The sequence below is a fragment of the Symphodus melops genome (genome assembly GCF_947650265.1).
Source record: "Symphodus melops genome assembly, chromosome: 7".
Lineage (NCBI taxonomy): Eukaryota > Metazoa > Chordata > Actinopteri > Labriformes > Labridae > Symphodus > Symphodus melops.
The window spans coordinates 16,620,326-16,643,477 of NC_136697.1; the positions used below are offsets into that span (position 1 = coordinate 16,620,326).

The 23,152-nt window shown below is 39.6% G+C and overlaps 2 protein-coding genes across 6 annotated transcripts in view; both read right to left on the minus strand.

The window, feature by feature from the left end:
* Positions 1–23,152, minus strand: part of LOC306826676 (zona pellucida sperm-binding protein 4-like) — a 350,754-nt gene that overhangs the window by 73,461 nt on the left and 254,141 nt on the right. The window lies entirely within an intron of this gene.
* The window catches only part of tnr (tenascin R (restrictin, janusin)), a 152,868-nt gene that overhangs the window by 56,016 nt on the left and 73,700 nt on the right, over positions 1–23,152 (minus strand). For 3 of the 5 annotated variants that reach the window (XM_079348127.1, XM_079348129.1, XM_079348125.1), the window contains exons 4-8: positions 8,142–8,262; positions 6,459–6,672; positions 6,246–6,346; positions 4,815–4,977; positions 3,245–3,721 (exon numbers count right to left, since the gene is read on the minus strand). In XM_079348127.1, coding sequence (XP_079204253.1) covers positions 3,245–3,721; positions 4,815–4,977; positions 6,246–6,346; positions 6,459–6,672; positions 8,142–8,240 — 1,054 coding nt within the window. In that variant the 5' untranslated portion in view covers positions 8,241–8,262. The remainder of the gene's footprint in view (positions 1–3,244; positions 3,722–4,814; positions 4,978–6,245; positions 6,347–6,458; positions 6,673–8,141; positions 8,263–23,152) is intronic. The other 2 variants (XM_079348128.1, XM_079348126.1) reach the window with 1 other exon arrangement.

The following is a 23,152-nucleotide window of genomic DNA, read 5'->3' on the forward strand; positions in this document are numbered from 1 at the left end:
CTTATCCGCATTAACACTTACAAAAATACTGTTCTGTTAAATCTCGTGAGCTCCTTCAAATGTTGAGGGTTTCTCTCCTCTTAACTTATCGAATGTTATGAGAGAAATTCACATGTATGCAGCTCCTCCAATGTTTCTGAAGGACATCTTGCTGAAGGTTATTCAAGAATCTTGCCTGAAGTGCTAAAGTCTAATTAGGGTCTCATCAGTATGCTCTCATCGGCAGGTACAGCAGTATCTACTGGACAAAAACCTGAAAAGGTAAAAGTAAGTCTGACAACAATGGTCGGTGTGTCATCAGAGGACTGACTTGCCTTCAGGCTGATTTGAGGAATGACATTTCTCCTGTTCTGTGAATAAACTGAAACTCTGGGCATGAAGCACAATAATACATATTTATTTATTTATTTAATCGAAAACAAACTATTTTAATGATTCATTTTTATAATGTTTTTCCTCTTGATCTGCACTGTTTTCCTAACTCCTGTTTTGAATTTATTTGAGTTTTCGCAATCTTGTAAGAAACAAAGCTGTATCACAAGTCAGTCAGGCTCGAAATCCATTATCCATCCATCATCAATCAATCAATCCATCCATCTTCTATCCACCATCATCCGTCCATCATCCATCCATCTCTGTTTCATCTCACCTTGTCTGTGTGATAGTGGTATGAGCTGGTGACAACAGGTGACAACAATCAGAGATGCATTGTCAGAAACATAACAGCCTGCTGTCGTTTGTAGCTGCAAACTTAAACTCGTATACACAGTTCTGTGTTCACTTACTCAATCTAACTCCAGTTCTACATGCATAGCCCCCTTCCAGGCTTCACTATGGGTTTGGTAATAAATAGGGCCCGACCGATATATTTTTTAAACTATAATGATATTAGGGAGAGAAAAAATCTAATACCATTATATTTTCAGATATCTTTCTTCAATCTATCTTCGACCTGTAAAGAGAGACACACAGTTAATGCGTTGACCTCTCTATCAAACACTTGTGGAAAAGATATGTAATAAAGACGAGATAATAACTTGAGTGCAAAGTAACTGCACATGTACGTGCATCACCGTGTGTAGTGTAATAAAACTAATAATGAAACTCAAAATGAATGCTCTCTGACTGGTAAATACATCTGGTAATATATTACAGGATTTGATGTACTGAACTGTCACACGGCAGTCAGAACCCGTTACCTTCACAGTTAAACAGTAGCTCTATCTTCAACACACCTAAAAGAAACACAGCTACTTTATACTGCAGGTTTTCAAAATTCCTACCATTGACTGATCTGCTGTTCAGTCAAACTCGATTGAGGCATTTCAGCAGACACGAGTTATAAAATAAAGCCATGAAATCCTGCTCTGGAGCAATGCTGAGAGTCAAAGGTATGTTAGAAATGTAAACGTCAGTTGTCAAGGCTGCTGAGCTCCAACAATGTCGACAACATGAAAATGTCACCCCTACTTTTCCACTGTAGTGTCATGGCTCATGGAAATGATGGTGGAAATCCTCTGCTGTCAAGATTACATTGCAGTTCTTCAGCACAAATTGATCTGTGCTTTGTGGTTGGATTTATTTTCATGTAGAGATATACTGTATCCTACCACATGCCAGAAATATCCCATTTAAATTCAACAGCCTCCATTATTTCTCATGGTGGGAAGAATATAAGGCCACCGTAATTGAAGCAAAAATACAAGCAGCCTTCTTCAGTGTTTGATAACATGAAGCACTTAAGCCTGTCACCCTACAGGTCTCTAGTAATTGAACAGCTTCGTTTTGTATTCAGCAAACTATCCCCTAAAAGCATTGGCTATTTTGTCCTCTAATTGCAAAGAAATAAGCAATTCGGACACTCTCACTAGATATTAAAAGGGAGGTTAGCAAGGGGGGATAGGCCTTTGTAAAATGATTTTTTATTTTTTTTTTGCCCATCTCTCTGTTGCTCGCTCTCTTCTGTCCGTCCTCATCTTTCACTTTGTTGACAGCTGCCTCAAATGGCAGAGGAGTTTCTGATATTTTGGTACAGAGAGCTGTCTCAGCTGCAGCTAATGTGACAGCACCCCCACCTACCCGCCCCACGCGCCTGGTGAATGTGACTTTTGACAAATGAATGCTGTTATACCTTCTGCTGTCCAGTGAGTCACATGCCACGCCACCTGCATTAGAAACCCAGAGGGGGATTGTTTTTTCAGGGCCGCACGTACACTGAAGAATGATGGGGCTGAAAGCTAACTGTTCCAACAGAAGGAGGGATAAACCTCTGTGACAATTCAGATCTGTCCACTTGTTCTGTTTGACTCAAAAAAGGACATGGGCAGGATATGACGGGAGCAGGACTCGTCAGGATATGATGACGCCTTCATCTGTATTCCATTCACGCCGTGTAAGGTGGATAGAATGTGATTTATGGGTGTTTCAGGACATGATTGGCCAGAGAAAATTTAGCGTCCTGTTGGATTAATTGTAGCAGGGGGGAGTCTGGCTGCCCACCTAACACAGCTCCATCAATTGAAACATAATTAAGTGAGTTTAGGAAGCTCTTTAAATCATTCTTGATGTTTAAAGGTTTGTTTTTAAGCTTTAGGAGTAATTTAAAGGTAAATATGTTACTGTTTATGAATGTTTTCTATTAAGAGCCAGAAGTTGGTTTTCTCTGTACGTACACCATTAAAAGAAAGATCAAGATGACTTTGTAAGATACTCACTGAACTGTAATCTAAAGCAGTACCAGCACATGGTGAAACAGAAAATCTGTCCCTAGACCAGTAAATCAATCTCTGCAATGGAGGCACTCCATCTAATGTGGCAGTTCTAATTTCAAAAGAAACCTGCTCCAGCCCGAGAACTCTTATAAAACCTTGTGCAGGTTACCGAGTGAAAGGTGCTTAAGTTGGATTTCTGCTCTGAGTAACTTGATCTTGGTCAGACTGACGGCAGGGGTTAAAAATCAACTTGCAGGAGGGAGAGCCCAGTGACTCAATTTGTAAAAAAAATATTTCCAGTGAAACGTATCAATAAACATGCTCCAGTAACTCCTGTAGTTATTTTTGTATATTACCATTATCAGACAAGTATTAATGGGGAAAGAAGTAACCTGCCAGACGCTCCGTCAGAGATGGAAAGTTTTGAGTTTTTGATTCTGCAAAATAAACCATAAACGTGGGACAAATTACTTTTGTTTTTGTTTTTTTTGACATGGTGAGACTGACGTAAAGGATAAAAAGTAATAACCTACCAGAGTTGCAGTCGTCTCCAGCAAAGCCATCCTGGCAGACACAGAACCCGTCCTTACAGACGCCCTTCTTGCTGCAGTTGTTGGCACAGTAGACGAGCGAGCAGTCTTCTCCCACATACCCGGGCCGGCACTGGCACGTCCCGTTGATGCACAGCCCCTGGTCCGAGCAGTCGTTGAGACACCTCCCAACCATGCAGTCTTCCCCGGTGAAGGACTCCTCGCACACACACTCCCCGTCGATACACAACCCACGGCCCGAGCAGTCTGAAGGGCAGCGTGGCTCTGAGCAGTTGTCGCCTCCAAAGTCACGGTCACACACGCACTCGCCTTCCACGCACACCCCCTGGCCGGAGCAGTCGTCTGGACAGCGAGGCTCCGAGCAGTTTTTGCCACCCCAACCTTCCTCACAGATGCAGCCACACAGGTCGAAGCTGAAGCTGCCATGGCCGCTGCAGCCTGGGACAAAGTCTAAACGACCTTTGAAAGACGACACATTTAATAAAGTAATAGTAAGGACATGTTTCTAAAAAAAAAAACCCTGACGATTCTCTATGCTTGAACGACAAACTGTTGTTTGACTCAACTGATAAATATGGCATTACGTGTTAGCCTTAAGAGATATACTGGTGTTGTATCTATTTTTGAAATATAGCTTTTTATAGAAAAAATTCCATTTTGAAATGATGTCATCATGTAGTTTTTGTAGCAGAGCTTTGACTGCGTTTTTAACAACAATGACTGCCTCCAATAGGAGATAGTAACGGCAGGGTTTGGTCATCATAGGAATAATTTATAGTTTAAGAGTTATTATTTGTTTAAGAAATTAGCTGTTTAAGTATATTTCCTTTAATATATTTGTGAAAATGTGGTCCAAATAGAAATATTACTATTTTCATTGATGCTGAAAAAAATCATTTTTTGGGCAGTGAGCCTCCTATCAGTCACAGAATAAAATCTAAATGTCTGGGGTTCTTATTACCCTGGTCTTGTTTTGTGCATTTTCATCCAGCTGTGTTTTTCTCCCTCATCTTGATTCAGATCATGATGGCTTGAGGTAAGTGTACTCTCTCTGTAGAGATGGAGCATTTTCAGAAAATGTTTGAACGGGTCAATGTTGTCAATGGAGCACATCCTTAGCCCAAATCATCCTAATTTCTCCTCGAGTTTTTTTTTTTTTTTTTTTTTTGTCCCCTCATATTTGACGGCAGCATCTCCTGAATAGTGAACACACATCTTTAGCAGTACCAAAGGTTTCTCCACACTCTTCAGACCGAGACAGAGCAGCAGCAAAAATTCGCCCTGCAGCATCAATATTCTGCTGCCGTCTGTCTCCTCTTCATTCATGCTATAAACCGTTTTTCCTGCCTGTTTTACCTTTACTCTTCTATTTTTTTCCTGACACATATGAGACAGCCTACTTAGTTTTTTTCCTACTGCTTTTAGAAGCCTAATCGTTTATGACACAGGGTTGTTTGTGCAAATGTTTCAGGCAAAAGCGCTTATTTAAATAGAAAACAACATCCTCCAACTTCATCCTTATGCGTCGTTGTCACTCTTTAATGTTACTCACCCATGGCTGAACTCTCCCCACAGCATCCAGATCCACACTGAGCTCTGAGCATGGACACCTCTCTCTCCAGCATCTCCACTCTGATGGCCAGCTGCTGGATTGTGGTTGAAGTCGGACAGCCGCATGCAGCTTTTGGGATGTTGATGCGGTGAGTGAAAGTCATCTATAGAGGAATACAAGATTAGTTGAGAATATTTATCTGCATTGATTGACTTGACTACAATTATTTATATTACAATTTTCCAACCAAAACCTTTCTTTTCAGAATCAAATACTCATCTGTGGCCCTGTAGGCTAAAAACGGTAATGCAAGAATGTAACAATTTTGGTTCTCAGGGACATGAGAGGCCATGACTCGTTTTCATACTGTAATGGAAAGTATTACAAATACTTATAAAAACCTCTTAAACTCCCTACTGCTGCATGTTCCAACTCTCTCTAGTGAAAGGTTCAGGTGAGCCAGTGTGACTGTTTGAACTTGCTTATCATAGAGAAGCAAGAGAAGCACTGTGAATTCATACTTATTTATAATGTTGAAAGTTAAACATGTTTCAGGTGTCTTAAAGGAGCTATATGCAACTCTTATACACTTGATGGAACCTTGAAACCTTTCGAACCCTCTCTCCACTTTTCAAATCTCCAATATTTATCCTAGTTTGACCGTGTTTCTGCTCGTGGAGCTTATTAGAAAAATGCAAATGTTTTTTTTTTTTGGTCAGGTAGAATCAGTTATATCTGTATCAGTTCACTCTCTTGCCCGCTTTCATTGCTGCGAAACCTGTTGATTTCTCTGTTTGCCATCATTTTTATTTAATTCAGTAAATATCTCACATATTGAACCTTTAAAAATCATGACATTTTTTTCGTTCATGTTGTCTGCTGCTCTACACTGTAGCTTGATGCTTTGTGTTAGCCTGAGAAGGTTTTCATGCAGCTCAGGGCTCGTTGCCTTTTGTAAGCACACGCCAAGTTGTCTGCGCTGACTGACTGATATTCAATTTGTGAAGTTGCAGTTCTTGTTGTATGTAAAACAATGTTTATCGATTTAGTTGTTCTGCAAGGCTGGGTCGACAGTATTCTGGGTGTTTTAGCACTGCATGCTTTTCCATCTTTAAAATCCATTATTAACAACCTTTACTCCGAGCAAGCACATCTCTCTGTGATGGATGCAATGTGAGAGATTACCATGTCAGAGTCCATTACAACTTTAATTCATTCTCCATGAAACATCATGTCACCATAAAAAATCAGTGTAAATGTCTGCATGTGATTAAACAGATGGTTTCTGTTTTCCTAACCACAGAAGGCAATCTGCATAAATCACACAGTAAGGCTCTTTACACCTCTCTATGTTCATCCTCAAATCTTAATCACCCACCATAGTTTTATTAAACTAAAATAAAATGTGTAAAAAGAAAGTTTCACATTCACCTGGCTATCAGCATCCAGCGTCTGCTCAGTGTATTCTGTTGAGCCGGCTGGATCTATTGGACCCTCTATTGGCTGTCTGGAGCCTAACTCCCCACGAGAACCTGAAATCATGAAGTTGGTGTCTTTAAGTGGACACAATGTGCCTCCAGGACAGCAGAGAAGGAGGGGACAGTGGGTTAAAATCCAAACAAATGATCGATCAGAGGACCTCACCATCACCTGGGTCAGGCGGTGCGGAGCCGTCCAGATCCACGGAGCACAGAGACTCCAAGGGAACATTGATGTTGTAGACGTGGTTGAATACCAAAGGCTGCTCCCGCAGTGTCTGATTGGCGGAGAGTGGCTGATCTCCCCCTGGCGTCTGTCTCCTCACTCTGGTGGTGCGAACCAGCTTGTTGTCTCCTGATGGAGCAGCGTGAATAGCACCCTGCAGAGAGACATGAAATATGAAACACAGAAAAGAAAGGTTTGAGGGTTTGCGTTTGTGCTTTATATCTTGTGATTACAGCATGATGAAGTGAAGCTTCTGTCAGGAACCCAGGGGTTTGACGCTTACATTTACTGTAAATGAAGGATTTTCTCACTAGCTGAAAACCACACGCAGTCATTTTCACATTAACATTGACGGATATTGGCTCAAAATATTGAAACAGTGAAGTATTTCCAGATTTACTTCTGTTCGAAAGTATAGAGATTTTTTTGACATAAGAAAAATAGAATAGTCTTTATGAGGGAACAATTTGGACAAGTGGAAAATGACGTGGAAACCCAGCATCTTGTACTGTATATGATGTTTGTAAATAGCTAAACAATTAAAGCTATTATATAAAGCCATGCCATTATTTAAAAAATTATAACCTGAGAACTATTAGCAGATATCTCATCATAGCTTTAAAAGCATGACTAGCCCAAGCAGGGTCGGAAATGAACACACGCCAAGCGCCAAATGCGGCTAGAGTTTCTGTTTGGCGAGTACATTTCAGAGGGCTTTCCACCACAGGGTGGGAACATTTTTTTTTACCAAAAAGTCATCAAAACTCCACTGATTGTTTTCTGTATCTGCCTGCATTTACTTTTCCCTGCTGCTCTCTCTTGACTGTGAGCATCACCGAAACACCAATATACATTTCAGCGCAAACTACAAAGAGCATGTCTGCCTTTTTATAAATTCTTTTTTCTCAATTTCCTGAGAAAATTATTGAATCTTAGACTAAAAATCTGTGATTTATTTCACAGAACATAATGCTTCCTCAATGAAGTGTACTGTAAACAGATGTGTATGTCAAACAAAAACTATCATTTTGTTATTTCGGCTTTTTAAAAATACGTTTGGCGGGGAATTTTTTATCGACCAGCCACCTTGGCCGGTGATCTAAAAACACTTGGACATCTTGATATCATGAACTGGTGTGTAAGGATCTACTAATAGATATCTTTGTTTGTTTTTTTCAACAGAACAGGTGTACAAGCTTAGGACACAAATATTTAAAAAACAGTATGAAATAACTTTTTAATTATACTTAAAAAAAAAAATCATACTAACATTACCAACATGAGTTAGCTCTATGCTGCAATGGAAGGTCACTACTCTTTCTTAATTCCAGGTCTCTGCAGCATGTCTCTACAGTGAACATTGGAGTAAAGTGAATGAAATATTTCCAGTCTGTATTTGGCGCAGGGTTTTAACGTGTGACTGAAGATTTTAAAAAACATACATCAGGTCCAAATGAACACTTTTGTATAGTCAAACTGGCCAAGATTGTGAGTGGAGTTGTACCGAGAGTCAAGTGATTAACACAGCAGCCAAAAATAGCAGAACAGAGGTAAATAATGAAAAAGTTTAAAAAGCCTTAGGACAAAAAGTGGACAAGAGTAATCTGTCGGAACGACGTTTACCTGTAGAGTAAGAATCAGAACCAAAGCCAGGATCCAGCCTGTTGTGGGCACAGTGGCCCGGACACGCTGCTGTGCCAGTGGCATGCTGGGAACAAACATCTCCAGTCGTGTCCTCTCACACCTGAGGAAAAGTGAGGAGAAAAAGTAGGAGACCAACATTCAAGAAGGTTAAGGAGGTAGTATGATGGTGCAGGTGCAGAAATACATAATCAGTGACTGTGATTTTGTTGCATGAAAACGTTCATTCTGTGGGTGTGATTTAGCTAGATTTGAATTATCCTATACTGTTTCCGTTGAAGTGTGACTATAGTGTGAGTGTGCTCCTTTGTGTTCATTGGGAGTCCCAATACAAACAGCTTATCCTCTGTAAATGGAAAATGAACGCCCGTGATCTGATGTAATATAATTGGCTTAAGAAGGGGGGAAGAAAATCTTCTGAGGATTGTGCATCTTGCTTAAAAACCTTTGAATGTATTTCAGTGAGCAGTAACAAATATTTGATCTTCCCACAGTGGAGGAATACAGAATGATTACTCAGGGACAGAGCTGATAGATGGGTTTCAGAGGAGACATGGTTTGAGCGATGCTGCAGAAATCCTTCCTCCGTGGAGAGGGGAAGAGAAAGCCGGGACACAGTGGAATAAAAAGCGAGCAGAGGAAGAAAAACGGATGTGGATCCCTCCAGCTGACTGTCAGCAGAGGAAATACTCTGGAGAGCTGAAGTTTGCTTTTAATGTGTCTATCTGAATGTCTTGAGCTCTGTCAGTACGAGTGAAATCAAACATCTTCCTCAACCTCTGAAGTTGTTTTCTAATGCGGGGGACATCTGGTCACAACAGGCTAAACTCAAATATACGACTTGTGTGTTTCAGAACGTTTCCCGTGTGTAATAGCACCGCCATGTCTGCGTCTGTGTGTGCTGAAAGGGTTAAGAAAATCATTTCTCTGATGAATCTGCTTTCAAGAGCCTCTTCTATCACAACTATGCATCTATTGGCGCAGCAGACTATTGCTCTCAGCTGGCACCTTTTGTGCGAGCCAGATGGAAGGCTTCTTATCCCTCCTAACCGGCTCAGTCTTTTCTTCTTTTGTTTTTTTTTTTGATCATTTAGGCTGGAAATGTTGAACTATCAGCGTATTTGCACATAAATGAGAAACTGAGAGACTTCCAGTGTTTGTGCGAGTCATGTGTCCTTTTAGGTTTGTCTTACTGCAACAACAAAAAAAACACATTTATTTGTATTTTTTTTTTTAAATTGATGCATAATCAATGCCTGCTCACATACTGAAGATTTTTCACCCAGTCGCACTTCAGTTTCAAGACATGATTTTTTATTTTTTTTTCCCCCACAACAGAGCTCATCCAGTATTTCCAGACCCAGTCGAACGACCTCAATGCTTGTGAGAGTTTTTGTAGGCTCATAAATAATGTTGACACATTCAGTATATCATAAAAGACCCAAAGGGGAAAGATAGGCAGTCATATGTTATAATCTAAAACATGCCTCGCTTCAGACAGCGCCGCTAATGCTTTTAAAAATGACTCTGGCCTTGCTGGAATCGACTCCCGATACCGCCTCCTATATATGCTGAGGACCAGAGATGGCAAATGTTCTACTTTGAAAAGCTCCTCTGAAGCATGCAGCTGCTGTTTGACACGACACGAGCCGTTTAACCGGTGAATTCCGCAAACAAACGACAAGCATGCAGAAGATGAAAGAACGAGGAAAGCCAACTGGAACCGTCTCGTTCACAGCCATTAGTTAAAGAAGTGTCCCTTTGGGCTGGCTTCAGCAGATGGATCACATGCTTTTAAAGAAGTGGTGATGATTAATGGCACAACATGTATGTTCCGCTTCATGTAACAAACATGATGGACAACTCTTCTCAGGATCCAAAATTGGTGTGAAATAATGTTTTATGCTCGCGTCCAACCGATAAGAGCGGAGAACAAAGTCAAAGTCCCCACTTGTTTTTACGACACGAGTTACATTGAATTCAGAACAACGCACTAAAGTCAAAGCTAAAGTTAGCTTCAGAATAAGCTCGAAGCTAATCTTCCCGGGGCCCCCACGGTCAGCACTGTGACTATACATCTTGCACAATTCATACAATGAACAACACGACACAGACATCACACAGTTTATATATTACATTGATGGTAAACTTAAAACCAAGAGAAACAAAGTAAGTGACACAAAGGAACATGAGAATCCTCAACAATGACAGCTCTGAATGAAAACTATTATGTCTTAAAGGTTAAAAAAAAAAAAAAAACACGTCTGTGTAAGAAGCACATGACACCATAACACTACAAAGAATTATATTCAATTACATTTTTTTTTCTTGGATAATGTAGTACTGTTTTTTTAAACAGTACTATTTCTGGTTTTGATATGATTTGATGAAAGCTCGAAAACAGCGACTTCATTTTTGCAAACTTAACGTGTCCTGTCTCTCCTCAGCCGTCATATCTAATAAATACTTAAAAAGTTTTTTTTTGCCTCCTGTAACACCAGCCCTCTCTTCTTCCATATTAGCTGATGTACATGCTATAAAGGAACCAGCAACTTTGTCTCCTCACCTGCTGTCGTCAGTCTAACTTCACATTTTGCTTTGGTAATCATTTAAATATGATCTGTAACTTTCGCTCTTGACACATGGTCAGTGTCTCCGTGAGAAAAAAAAAAAGTCTCCGCTTTAAACCTAAAAGATACCTGATAACATTCACTGCTATCAGGACCAAAATCAGCTTTTCCATTTTTTCTTTTCTTATCCAAATGAAAAAGACACAGAGGTGAAAATAGTGTCATGCAATCTTTTTTTTATCTCACTACAGACACGAGATAGCGGTCTCTTGCTGTCGCACCGACTGCTTTTAAACATGTACCAAATATAGGTCCATACATCCACACAGCCCTATACGTAGTCTAACAATGGCAGTGATAAAAGTTGAAAGAGGTTCAAAGTCACAGGATTACACTTTAGTCAATAGGTCACGGTGCAGGCTCATGCCCACGAGCATTTCCATGCACAGGGAGAGAAGGCTTTTTTTTTTCATGGAGCTCAATTAAAGACTTTCTCACTCAGAGTGAAGAGATCCACATGCTGCAGGCGCTCAAAACTGGCTTCATTTACTCGTTTTATTTTTAGGAAAGAGAACACACACAAGCCCACCAGCCCTTCAACCCAAGTGAACTGATACACACACCTTCACATGGTTGATATTCTCCGAATCATGGAGAGACCAAATCCCTCATGTGTCTTTTATACTTTTATTCTCCTCTGCATTGATGGTAATCAGATCTGTCGGCAAGTGGCCTCTAAATTTAGAAACACTTTTAAATGTGTAAATAGAAAGAAGCAGTGTCCCCAGCGTATTAACACTCTGATATAATGTACATGTAGAATAATATACAATGCCGACACTTTTTGAATTGCCTGGTGGTTTTTCTTTTTTTTTTTGAGAGAGAGAGAGAGAGAGATTGGATGAGTTCACTCCCTGTGGCGCTGAAATGAAACTGCCTGTTCCAATTAAAATAAAAAACCATCAGGGTCCTTTATGCAAAGAAAAAAGGGTAAAACACTGAGCTCACACAAAGGAGGCCGCTCTGCGAAAATATCAAAACTGTAAAATGAATCACATAAACCAGTATGCTTAAAAGTTTGATGTTAAAAAAAAAAGAAATCACTTTGATCTTGTCTGCCTTAACTTTTTTCATCTGTGTTAGATTATATTTCTCTGTGAGGTGAGCTTGTGCTTTTTTTTTTGTCCTAAATCTTTGATAATATCTTTCTCTTTTATCCACTATATGGTCTTCTGGCAGGCGAGTACAGACGAGGAGAGAAGTGATTTTTTTTAAAATGCAAAGTGTAATTACACTGAGATGCTAATCCAATCTCTATGGAGGCTTGAAAACGTCTTTATTATTATCTCTCACACAGCAAACAGATGTGGTGCTGGACTTTGGACAAGCTACACGGTCGGGCTCATTGAAAAAGAACTCACTTAATCAACTCATCAAAACTGTGAAAAAGCCTCCCTCGTCCCATCAGGTCTGCATTCCTCTATTGACTCTTTTGAGTGCCGTATTTTTACATGTTAGCGTTTGAGTCCTTTGGTCAGTTCTAGACTGTTCTTTCAGGTCCCAGTTGTTTCTTTCGTTATTTCTTTGATTTTCTTCTGTCGTCTTCTATCGTGAGTTTTCTGTCAATGTTGAGATCTCTTAGAATTGTACAGTGGTATGGTTTTTAAATGTCTTGTTGTTTTTAAAAATTTCCCGGCACAGTCCAACTGCCCTAGATACTGTCAAACAATATCATCATATTATTATGTAAGTTATTAAACCAATATTATGCTTTTCATTCTCTGACTGTAATAGTGCAGAAAAGGGTTTAATAAATGGAAAGGTAAAAATGTCGAAGAAAAAAATATATAGATGGATCACTTGTTCACTTTTCTATGCCAGATTGTCTTTTCTTTTTTTTTTTTAAGAACAAACAATCTTAAGCATCTGGCATTTATTGAAATGTCGCTGTGGCTCAGCCTCCCTACATCCTCTGTAGTCAGTTTCAGATATTGGATCAGCTTACATTCGCTGTTAAGAAAGTAAAAATAGCAACAACAAAAAAAAAACTTCCTTCTTACTAAAACCCCTCTAGTCATAAAAACATTTACAAACTAATACCAATACATTTGTGTCTCGTCTCTCACAAATATCCCTCAAGGTACGAATGAGCAGTAATGCTGCTGTAGCAAACTCAGAAACACACACCATGCCCTCAGGAAGGTTTTTGATATTTACACCCAAGCAAAGGGGGGAAAACAGAACACATATAGTATGAACACACAAATAAGAAGCTTCAGTTCAGTGGGAGAGAAAAGGCATATAAATACTGTGATTTGGACATTTTTACGGACAATATTGCTGTGACGGTTGACACGACTTAAGAAAGCATCAAGACAAACACAGGTGACTGAAGGGGGAAACTGAAGTATTCAGGGTGGCATACAAAAAAGAAAACATTTCCAAGACATGTGCCTTCTTGTGTGAACAAAATCCTCAGAACATCTTGAGTGAAATGCTATAAGAAGAATCTGATTGGATCCATTTTGACGACCAGATATTGCATAACAGCAGCTTTAAGGCATTCATGTCCGTTTTTTTTCCCACAGCTGCATCTGGAAACACACGCAGAAGCTTTAGCCACCTCTTTTTGGCTGCTGCCACCGGCCTGAACTGTCCCTGTTCATGATGCTCAGTGACTACGTGCTCAATAGTTTTTAGTGGGGTAATTATACTCTTTAAATTGGAAAGTAAAACAAGAAATAAACAGCCTCTGGGTGCTGCTTTAGCTGAGTTGATAGATCAGGTGACCCATCCAAAGAGGCTACAGTCATTGCTGCTTCAACTCCAAATCATCAACCATCCCGCCCCCTCTACACTACATGTCCTGTCTCTCCTCAGCCGTCATATCTAATAAATACATAAATAAAAATAAATAAATGCTTAGCATTAAGATAAAACAACTGAACACTTCTTGCTCCATATCCTTAATCCAAAACGAGTTAGCTAGCCATGGTGTGTCATCTTTCCATTCCATTTCTCTGGGGTGTTAAAAAAGCAGGGGTACATCTTTCATATATCAGATGTGGTCTGCTACTTCTGCTCAAATGCTGAAGATTTGGTACAATGCCCTGCGTGGATAGTCAGCGGCCGAAAGAAGCGTCACTCATCATATCATAAGGACAACATGTAGACTCCTGGGTGAGCACAAAAGGAAACAGCCTTTGTTTAGCTCTACTGATGTGACCTCATCTGATTCGGCTTAATAGGACTTGTTCAGCTGTTACAGTAGCTCACCATTACCTTGTCCTGCACTGAAGTGTTATAAGAGGCAGAGTAATATTATTGATAACAATCACGCAGTGTGATGAACATTTCACTTTAGGGATTACTGGGATTTGTGGTTGCAAACTCCAGGTCAAAGCTCACACTGCAAAGGGGTTTATTGCAGCTTTGTGGCTTTATCTAACAATGCCCACGCTTGTGAAAATATGCTGTTTAAAAGACCTTTTTAACCCACTCTGTAAACAGTACACTTCCATGATAAAGGATAGGACTGGTCTTTTCTGCATTCATTGAACTAGGTGCCGTTTCTGTCCACTTTTTACTTTCTGACTTCTAAGTGAACATTTGATGTCATTGTCAGATTTCTTCAATTATCCTGAAGTGAATAACAAAGCAAAACTTATTGTGTCTCTTCTCCCCTGCTGTTTCCCTCTCACATTTCTCCTTGAGAATTGTTTTTTATATACAAAATAAATTAATTAATTTGAAAAAAAAAAAGCTGCCACCAACCACATGGTCACTATATTCACTGCAAAGTCAATAGCCTGTACTGTGGCAATATCAGCAACTCTGCATAAGTCAGACATATCTCTAATTTGAATCTTTACTCCAGCACGTACTGAACTTCCTGACCCTGTCTGCATACTAAACAGATTCCACTGCAGTCACACTATTCACTGTTAAGAGTAGCTGGCAGTTTGAATGAACATGTTTATCTCATAAAGTAAAGTAAAGTGACTCTATGTCTTTAGAGAAGAAAACAAAATATTTTAATCACATCTGGTGTGTTGTGACTTTCACTCAGAATAATGGAGGATAAGTGGCAGACACAGTGTTGACATGTTCTAAAGCATATGAAGACATTTATACTTGCTATTTTAAAAAATTAAAAAAAAGAGAGAGAATCCAAAGTCATTATAGTTCCTGCACTTCCTGAGGTCCATTTATAAAGAAAATGTAATTTAAAAAACATACACTTTAATTTGTATTTAAGTTGTGAACCTGATTTAATCATTCGTAACTTTTGGAGAGAAGTTCATGTATTTGTTAGGGACTAATTTAAGTCATGAATAAACAAATGTGTTGAGTGCTCTGATTAGTGTTTTTTGGTACGTGGGACCAGCACAAAATAAAAATGTGAGTTTCCACATTCATTATCATAATATTGGAATTTGTTATCCAGTGTAACATTCTCATCGTTCATTGTTAATTTCATCTGTTTTAACATTGACTGTATTAAAGTAGCCAATGCGGACAAGCCTTAAATCTGCAATCTGTCTAATGTCCAGCAGGGGGTTAAATAACACAAAGACACAAAGTCGTGATAGCCATAAAAATGCTAAGAGCGTGCGTTGTACCAAAATGTTTTTCGTCACTGTGTGATCGTGCACTGAATTAGTAGTAAACTGTATGAGCTGTATGGAACACTTGATTAGTTACATTAATACAAATGTTTCCAATGAGTTTATGACTATAAGGCTAAAGGATATTGGTTTGGAGCAGCTACCTGGGACGGACACGTTGTCATATCACAGCAGTCTCTCAGCAGCAGCAGGTGTAATGATGAGTATCCCTTTCTATGTCGTCCAAAATGCCAAAGGAGAGGCTTCGAAACCATAGTTCATTACATAATATGGGATGTCAAAGTGGATAATTTAAGTTCTGATTTATATGTTTGATCTTTTCAAGAAAATAATGCCCTTTGCTTTGGAAGAAAACATTATATCAGGTTTTGTCAGAACTGGGGTAGTCATTTTTCTTGACAAGTAAAAGAGTCTTTCAAAAAACTGAAGTGCACACATGTACTTGTTCAACCCACACTGATGCCACTACTGGCTACAAAGTCTTAAACATGAGCTGTGCAAAAGGCATCGCTTAACTCATAGTTACGTTTTCTAAAAAGATGTTGTTTTGAGTGACAGCTCAACTTTTGCTCTATCAGTACAGCTTGCTCTTATGTTTTATAGGAGGTGTGAAAATGTGTCTTTCACATCTCTTTCGTGGCAGGCAATAAAAAAGATGACAGCTTGTTATTACCACAACAGTATTAACAGCTACAGTGAGCACTACCCCCTCCATCAACTACAGACTTTTTTTGTCAACACGGATGAGTGAAAGGAGCCGTGAATGTACGAGTGAATAGTGCTCTGCTTTTCAGTGGAGCTCAGTGGAAGGCTGAATTCACAATGGGTCACAATGTTTCTGCACCTGTGAGCCTTTTTTTCTTAAAACACTCTGTACTCAGTGCAGTTACACTTTGAAGAACAATTAATGGACTTTGAGAATTTAGCCTGTGAAAGAAGAATCAGATGAAAAATATGTTTTAAAAAAAAAGAAAACTTTAGGAAAACCTCAAGAAACAAAAAAATGTTTTTATTTGTTAAAAATGTGGAAAAAAAATGTGCTTCAAAATGACTATAATTGCAGACAGGAGTGAGCGTAACATGATTATTACGGAGCTTTCATTAATAATGAAGAAAACAAACGAGCTGACGAGTGGGTTCAAGAGACAGAAAACAATGATGAAGAAAAACCAGCCAAACGAGTCGCTGTAATCCAACCAGCTGCTTCATGAAACGAGAAACAGCCACCGAATGCCTCCCCTCCTACACGCTGCTCATGATCACAGACGATCTCTCAATAAATGTGTGTGTAGGTGTGTGTATATCTGTGTGTTTTGGCAGCAGATTAGCATCCCAGTTGGATTATGGGAGGGATATCTAAGGGAAAGCTTCATTAACTCTCCCTGTGTGTATGGCCACAGGGCTTTTTAAAATGTTGCCTCTCTACTAAGTGCTTACAGTCTGCCCTGTAAAAACACATTTCCGTCTGTGTGTGGGGTCTTCCTGCAGCCAATGGGGGGGCTCGGTTAGAACAGATATGTCAACCTTGGAGAAAACCTTCTGAGTGGCTATGCTTTTAGAGGCCTTTAAGGAGGAGAATGGCCCTAACATCGCACAGGTGTATTCTGATCACTCAAGTTCTGAAGTTGGAAGCTTAAACTACAGATGTAGACTCACTGATCACCCGGGCCACATACTGTACGGCTACTGGGGAGGGACACACATGTCCAGTGTCTGGGGCAGCTTACACTCCGTATGTAGAATATAAATCATGGACAAATATTAGACATGATTTAATGTTTAATTGTTGTCTCTACAATTTATGCTGCTCTGCTTTGTTGCAGAGAAATCTTTGGAATGTATTATTTCTCATGTCAGTCTCAGCATGTGGACATGTGTATCCAACAATTACAGAACAAATTGGGTGGAACCAGTGTACAAGTCAATTGTTTGTACAAATGTGGGAACACAGACGGTGAGACTGTTTGATCACGGATTAGTCCCAAGAGTCTGCTTCAAGGTTTTATCGGTTTATGTCATTAATATCATTCTTATTCTAATTTAACTTGTCGAGTCGATTTTTTTTTTGTGTGCGTACAGATAACAAAAGAAAGAAAGACAAAATCACAAACACATGCTCGAGATGTATTTTGAGACACACTTAGAAACCATGTGTAAACAAAGCAAGCACAAGCTGTCTGAACTGCAGCTGTAATTGCAATCTCTAATGCCTCTCCAGATACACACTGTGTCAGAATGACACTGTGATCTCTGAACTGGGAGCTGTTTGTGCTTAAAGAGGCTGCAGGCTGAATGTAGAGCTCATGTCTGAACCAGTAGCAGGGAAATTGAAAGATCCACCTGCTGAGATCTTGCCGCTTTGCAACGTTGTACTGCTGTGTACCTAACATGGAAGTGGAGACCTACTGTACATTCAGTACTTATTCTCTCTCATCTCTTTATTCACATCTTTTGAGAAAATCACATATTGCATTCTCTTCTCTAATTTACCACTCACCTTTTCCATTATGGATAGTTGGCATTTTCACCATGTTCTTTGGTCTTCTTTTTGGTTTTGTTATCCTCTCTTCACCAATAAAGGTTTTTCTTTTTCCTTAAAAAAAGCCATTTTTGTCTTGTAAAATGACATATCTACAGTTGATCTCAGGCCAGAGCTACACTTACTGTAAGGATAGAAATACCAAATGTTCTTACTGCTGAATTTCTTGCTTTCTCTCTTTTTCTGGCAGGAGCCCTGTTGTCCCCTCCTCGCTCGCTTTATTGAAGTAAAGTCATAACCTCCATTTGCACAGGTTAATGTGCAGCCACCTCAACATGAACACAAAACCAATACTAGGCCTTCTTGCGTGGGCGATCCCTCCCTCTCTCTCTCTCTCTCTCTATCACATGTTCCTCTCATTTGTTCTCTGTTCCTGTTTCTCTTAAAGCTCTTTCTGTCACTCTCTCTCCACCCTGTAAATTGGACTCTGGCAACATTACGATGCTTTTCTCATTATTCCCATCACTCTGGCCAAATTGCCTTGTCTTTCAGGACCATTGGGCTCTGTTCATTGGCTTCCCCCCGCAGCCAGAGGGCTACACGAGTCTTTTCTTCTGTTTTCAGGGCTGTTTCATAGCAAAAGATGGGGAAAGAAATGGATTGCATTGTACTACAAACAATACTACCTCAGGCTGCCTGATGACTGCCTGTGCCACACTGCACACTGTGACTGATTTATCAAGGACAATGTAAACACATTTTTACAGCAAGCACTGAGATAACACCCGATAAAAAAAAGAGAAAAAAAAGTGATCTTCTAAATGTATTTATGGATCAGTATGTTTTTTTTATGGATCTTTTTATTGTAATACTACTTTTGCTTTTCCCAAGAAGAGACTGAATAAGAACATATTTAAAGCAAGATGAATTGAAATACCGCCCATTAGAGACTATAGTGATACACAAATGCCTACGGGTTCATTCTACTGTGTGTCTCTTTTCCAGATGCATTTTATCTTTTATCTGCTGTAACTCAAAAGCCTCAAACATAAACATTATGGATTCTGCTTTAAAGTATCCAAAAATGAAAGAGGTCCGAAAAAAAAGCAACATGACGCTGACGGTTGTACCAAAAAAATGTCTTGCTCAAATTGATAAATACATGTCACAGAACCATACCGTTTATGTTACACATTCTCTCGTTATATTTGCATGGCCAGTGTACAGAGTCATGAAATGCTCCTCAATCAATAAAGGCAGCCTTCAAGAGTTTTATTTTGAAGGATAGAGGTGTGAGAGGAGCACCTTGAATAATCTTTCTCCTCTTAATGAGTCTTTTGCATGCTCCATTCTTTAGAAAATGTGTGCCCAAAAACAGGCCGTTTGGACAGTTTCCCTTCATGACATCACAAAGGGCATGAGTCTGAATCATACTCCATCAATGTTTGTAATGTAAAACACATAAAGTTTTATCTGCTTAGCTCATTTGCATTTAAAGGTACAGATGCAGCCTGATCTGAGCAGGGCTGAAATTGAAGGGTTAATAGGCATGACCAAACACAACACCAGAGAGGGTTTTGAGGACAACACTTCACAGGATCTCTGAGACTTGTCAAAAGCAGTACAATATGTGACCTTTAAGTTTACCATGTTCAGGATTTAGAGTCGCTTCGTGTCATCAGTGTTTTTGGAGCAAAGTAAATCTACAGTGTCAGAAATGTAGTTCAAAATTATGACTGTGGTTTAGAAGAGAACAGATCCAACAAAGAACGCATTCAGACGCACAGAATAACGGGACATAAAAGGAAGAGAAAAAAGCTAGCAGCTGTAAGAGGAGACTTGAAGTGGACAGTTCTTAAAAAAAGGGCCCAGACAACAGAGCGAGCCAGGGACGGGTGGACGGATGATGGAGCGTGAGAGGACGCTTAAAAAATTCAGACGCTGAAGGTAAATGCTTAAATCTGTTTTGAGTTCAACCAGCTATGAGTCAGGAGGAAGTGAATGGATCTTTTCTTTCTCTCACTGTCTGCTGCAGCTGAATACTCACTGCTCCTCTATTCTGTCCTGACACAATACAAGGCTTTTAGCAAACTCATTTTCCATTTCAGAGCTGCCTGCTGATCGCTTTAGAATGGAAGGAGGGTATGAAATAGAAATAAAATGTACAAAGGTTATTACTAAACTAAATCAAAAGTGGCTTTGCACAAAAAGTACTAACAACCGATGTAGTAGGCACAAAAAAGGCATTCCTTTTGATCTTGTTGTATAAATTCTGCTAAAAAATGCGTCGTGTTTAGTTGTTCTACAGCCATCACTCAAATATTGCAAGTCACACCGTGTTTCACAATTCAACAAGAAGGATTCACTATTTGTTCCTTTTTTATTTGTTAAGACTGCATATCAAACTCCTGCCATAGTAATGCATGTCTATAGGGAACAAGCCAAATGACGTATTTGTAGGAAAACACGGAACCAGCATCGCCATGGGTCTATTGAGACTTTGTTGATGGGATTTTTGTATTCGATTTTATGTTTTTGCAGAAAATAAGCCTTGTGGCAAACATATGTTTCTGATGTGTAGGCGTTTTGTTTAGCAGGATAATCTTCACAAATAAACAGTTTGGGTTTTTTTAAGTTTGAAGCATTAAGCACTGAAAAACACCAGTGGCTGTAAGGAGGACCAGTGAGAGAGTTTCCGGCGTGATGACAATCACTGTAGTCTCATGAAGCCTCTCGTTAGCAACCGCCTCTTTAAGGTGTTCAGGGTTTTTTAAGTCACCTTGTGCGTGTTGGTTTTCTTAGAGAAGGGAGAGAAGAGACTCAGGTTGAAATTGAACAAACCAGAAAGTTTAATGAAGCAAGGAAATAAAATGCAGATACCGAGGGCGTCTCAGCTGAGGGTCTACCTTACCGACTCGCACGTCAGCTACCAAAACCAGAGAGTAGACAAGGAATGTAAGAAATCTCAGGATTATATACAGTAGTAAGGTGTCTCCTCTAAAATGTTGGTGTGCTGTGTCAGCAGAAGTTTTAGCAGAGGTGGGGTGATGTTCGTGTGTTAGTTTCTGATAAAGAAAGTGTCCTTGAAGTGTTGCACCTGGAGAAGACAATAGAGAGTCTATGCTGCAAGTTTAGAGCAAAAGGAAGAGGCCCATATAAGGATATAAGGAAGAGGCACATTGGCCTAACAGTACAGTAATTTGTTAAATGGTTATATAATTGACATGTTTAAACTTCAAAATTCACAAGTGGGGGTATTACCTAACGTATTTATCTTGTCTAATAACAGCGCCAACATCTCTTAAGCTTGGACTAACCACAGGAATGTAAGCGTCTAACCACAAACCCATTTAAAATCCCCAGTGACTTTTAGAGGGTAGACCCTATGGTGCTTAAATGCTGACTTCCTTCCGGGTTTTTAGGACTCATTCCTATGGCATCCTATCGGTGCATCTGTAAGAGGCACGTTGTCAGTTTTCGTAGTTTACAGCTTTCATTTTTTGTAGCTCATCAAGCCTCAACACTGTCCTTTTAGCTGCATCATATGCAATAAGCGGGTAAAGACGTTTCAGCTAATGAGCGAACGTTAGCAGGAGCTCAGCCCTGACGCCCTGCTCGAAATCATTGATTGAAAACACAGACTTTTAAAGTTAAGCTACTGTTTCGTTTTACTGAATAACATTGTCCATCTGTCTGGTACGGATGAGTCGTCTGAAGGTGATACAGCTCAGGGTAAAAACCTCCTGAACACTACAAACAAGTTAGAAGTACTGCAGCTTATCTTGCTGCCAAAACGACATGTTTACAGCTAGAGAATGTTGGGGATTTTTTATTTTTTTTTCACACACACCAAAGAGATTTATTTTGTTTTGGTGCTTTGGATCGAGTGAAAGACATCCACCAATGATTTTCCTTTAGCACAATGACATCGAAGGGGCACTAGTTAATCTGAGTTGATGGAGTGTGCTCCTCCTGTTCAGAGTTTGAAGTTCTTGTTGCAGTGAGTTTGATTCCGACCCTTTGCTGCACTTAACCCCCGCTCTCTCCTCCCAATACTAGTTTACGGACATGTATTTTTGTCTTCGGAGCCTGAAAGGCAAAACACTTACATAAGGCTTTTAGAAAAATCTATTCCACAATAAGTCTCTCCTCTTCGCTACCTTCATAAAAACACATCAAACAGCCTGTCAGCGAGTTTGACATGCATTCTCTCCTCATATTCTCTCGTTTCTTTCTGCTCAGTCATGACCTAAAACCGAAAATGAACAAAAAAAAAAAACTTCAAAAACCTTTCTGTCACCTCATGAGCTGTTGTTGTCTGTTGGCTTCCCCTTCTCTCCAGAAAGCCATTTCTCTCCTTTCATCTTCCCCTTTCAAAGGCTTCTGCTGCTCATGGGAAAGAAATGACAATGCATGCTCCTGTACATTTCGAATATAGGAGTAGTTGGGGAAAAAAACAGGGGTCGTCCTCCTTCCACCCGTGCTGGATGTCCATCGCTCTGTTCTACAATAAGGTGGGTTGAGATGACATTAAAAGAACAATCCGAACACCATAAGCTGTGCCGAGGCTGATAAAGCAGCGACGGAGGATCAAAAGGATTGACACATTGTTCCGTGCTGCTGTCTGTTCGATGCTGTGACAGCGAGGGTAGAAGTGCTCCCGGCGCTCAGGAGGGATTGTATTCAATTACCAATAAACAGCTCAATGGCAAAGAACCTCAATAGGTGTTTATTCTAAAGCCTGAAATACATTATGTTTTATTGACATGCATTATTATGACTATTGGCTTGTGTTCCTCTTGGCTCTTCTGGTTGTTTTAAATGTGTAGGTGTTTTTTGGGGAAATATTACAGTAATAGCATATTGCAGTAGGATGTAATTCACAGTCACAAGTGGTAAAAAAAAAACATTTGGTAGACTTTTAATAAAGTGTAGTAATGGCCAGTACAAACTTCATCTCCTTTGCCCTCAATGTCTTTTAGGAAGTTTCTAATGAAATCAAAGACTTACAAAAAAAAAAAAAAAACCTTGTTTGTTCAATATTATTGTCACATATATCTAATTCAAACCTAACCGGAACAATTATATCAATGCTAGCTAACTAGACATGGACCGCCATAAAAGGCAAATTATGAACACAAGTTGCATGACAACCATCGTTCCATGAAACGACCAAAAACAGTCAACTTATTATACCAAGTACTATTATACTTAGTAGTACTTGTTTTTTTTTCCCCGGATAGATTAGTTGGACCTCAATTATTGAGTGAGGTGAGGTTGAATCAAACAGGAAACAATCCATTATTGATGAAGCTA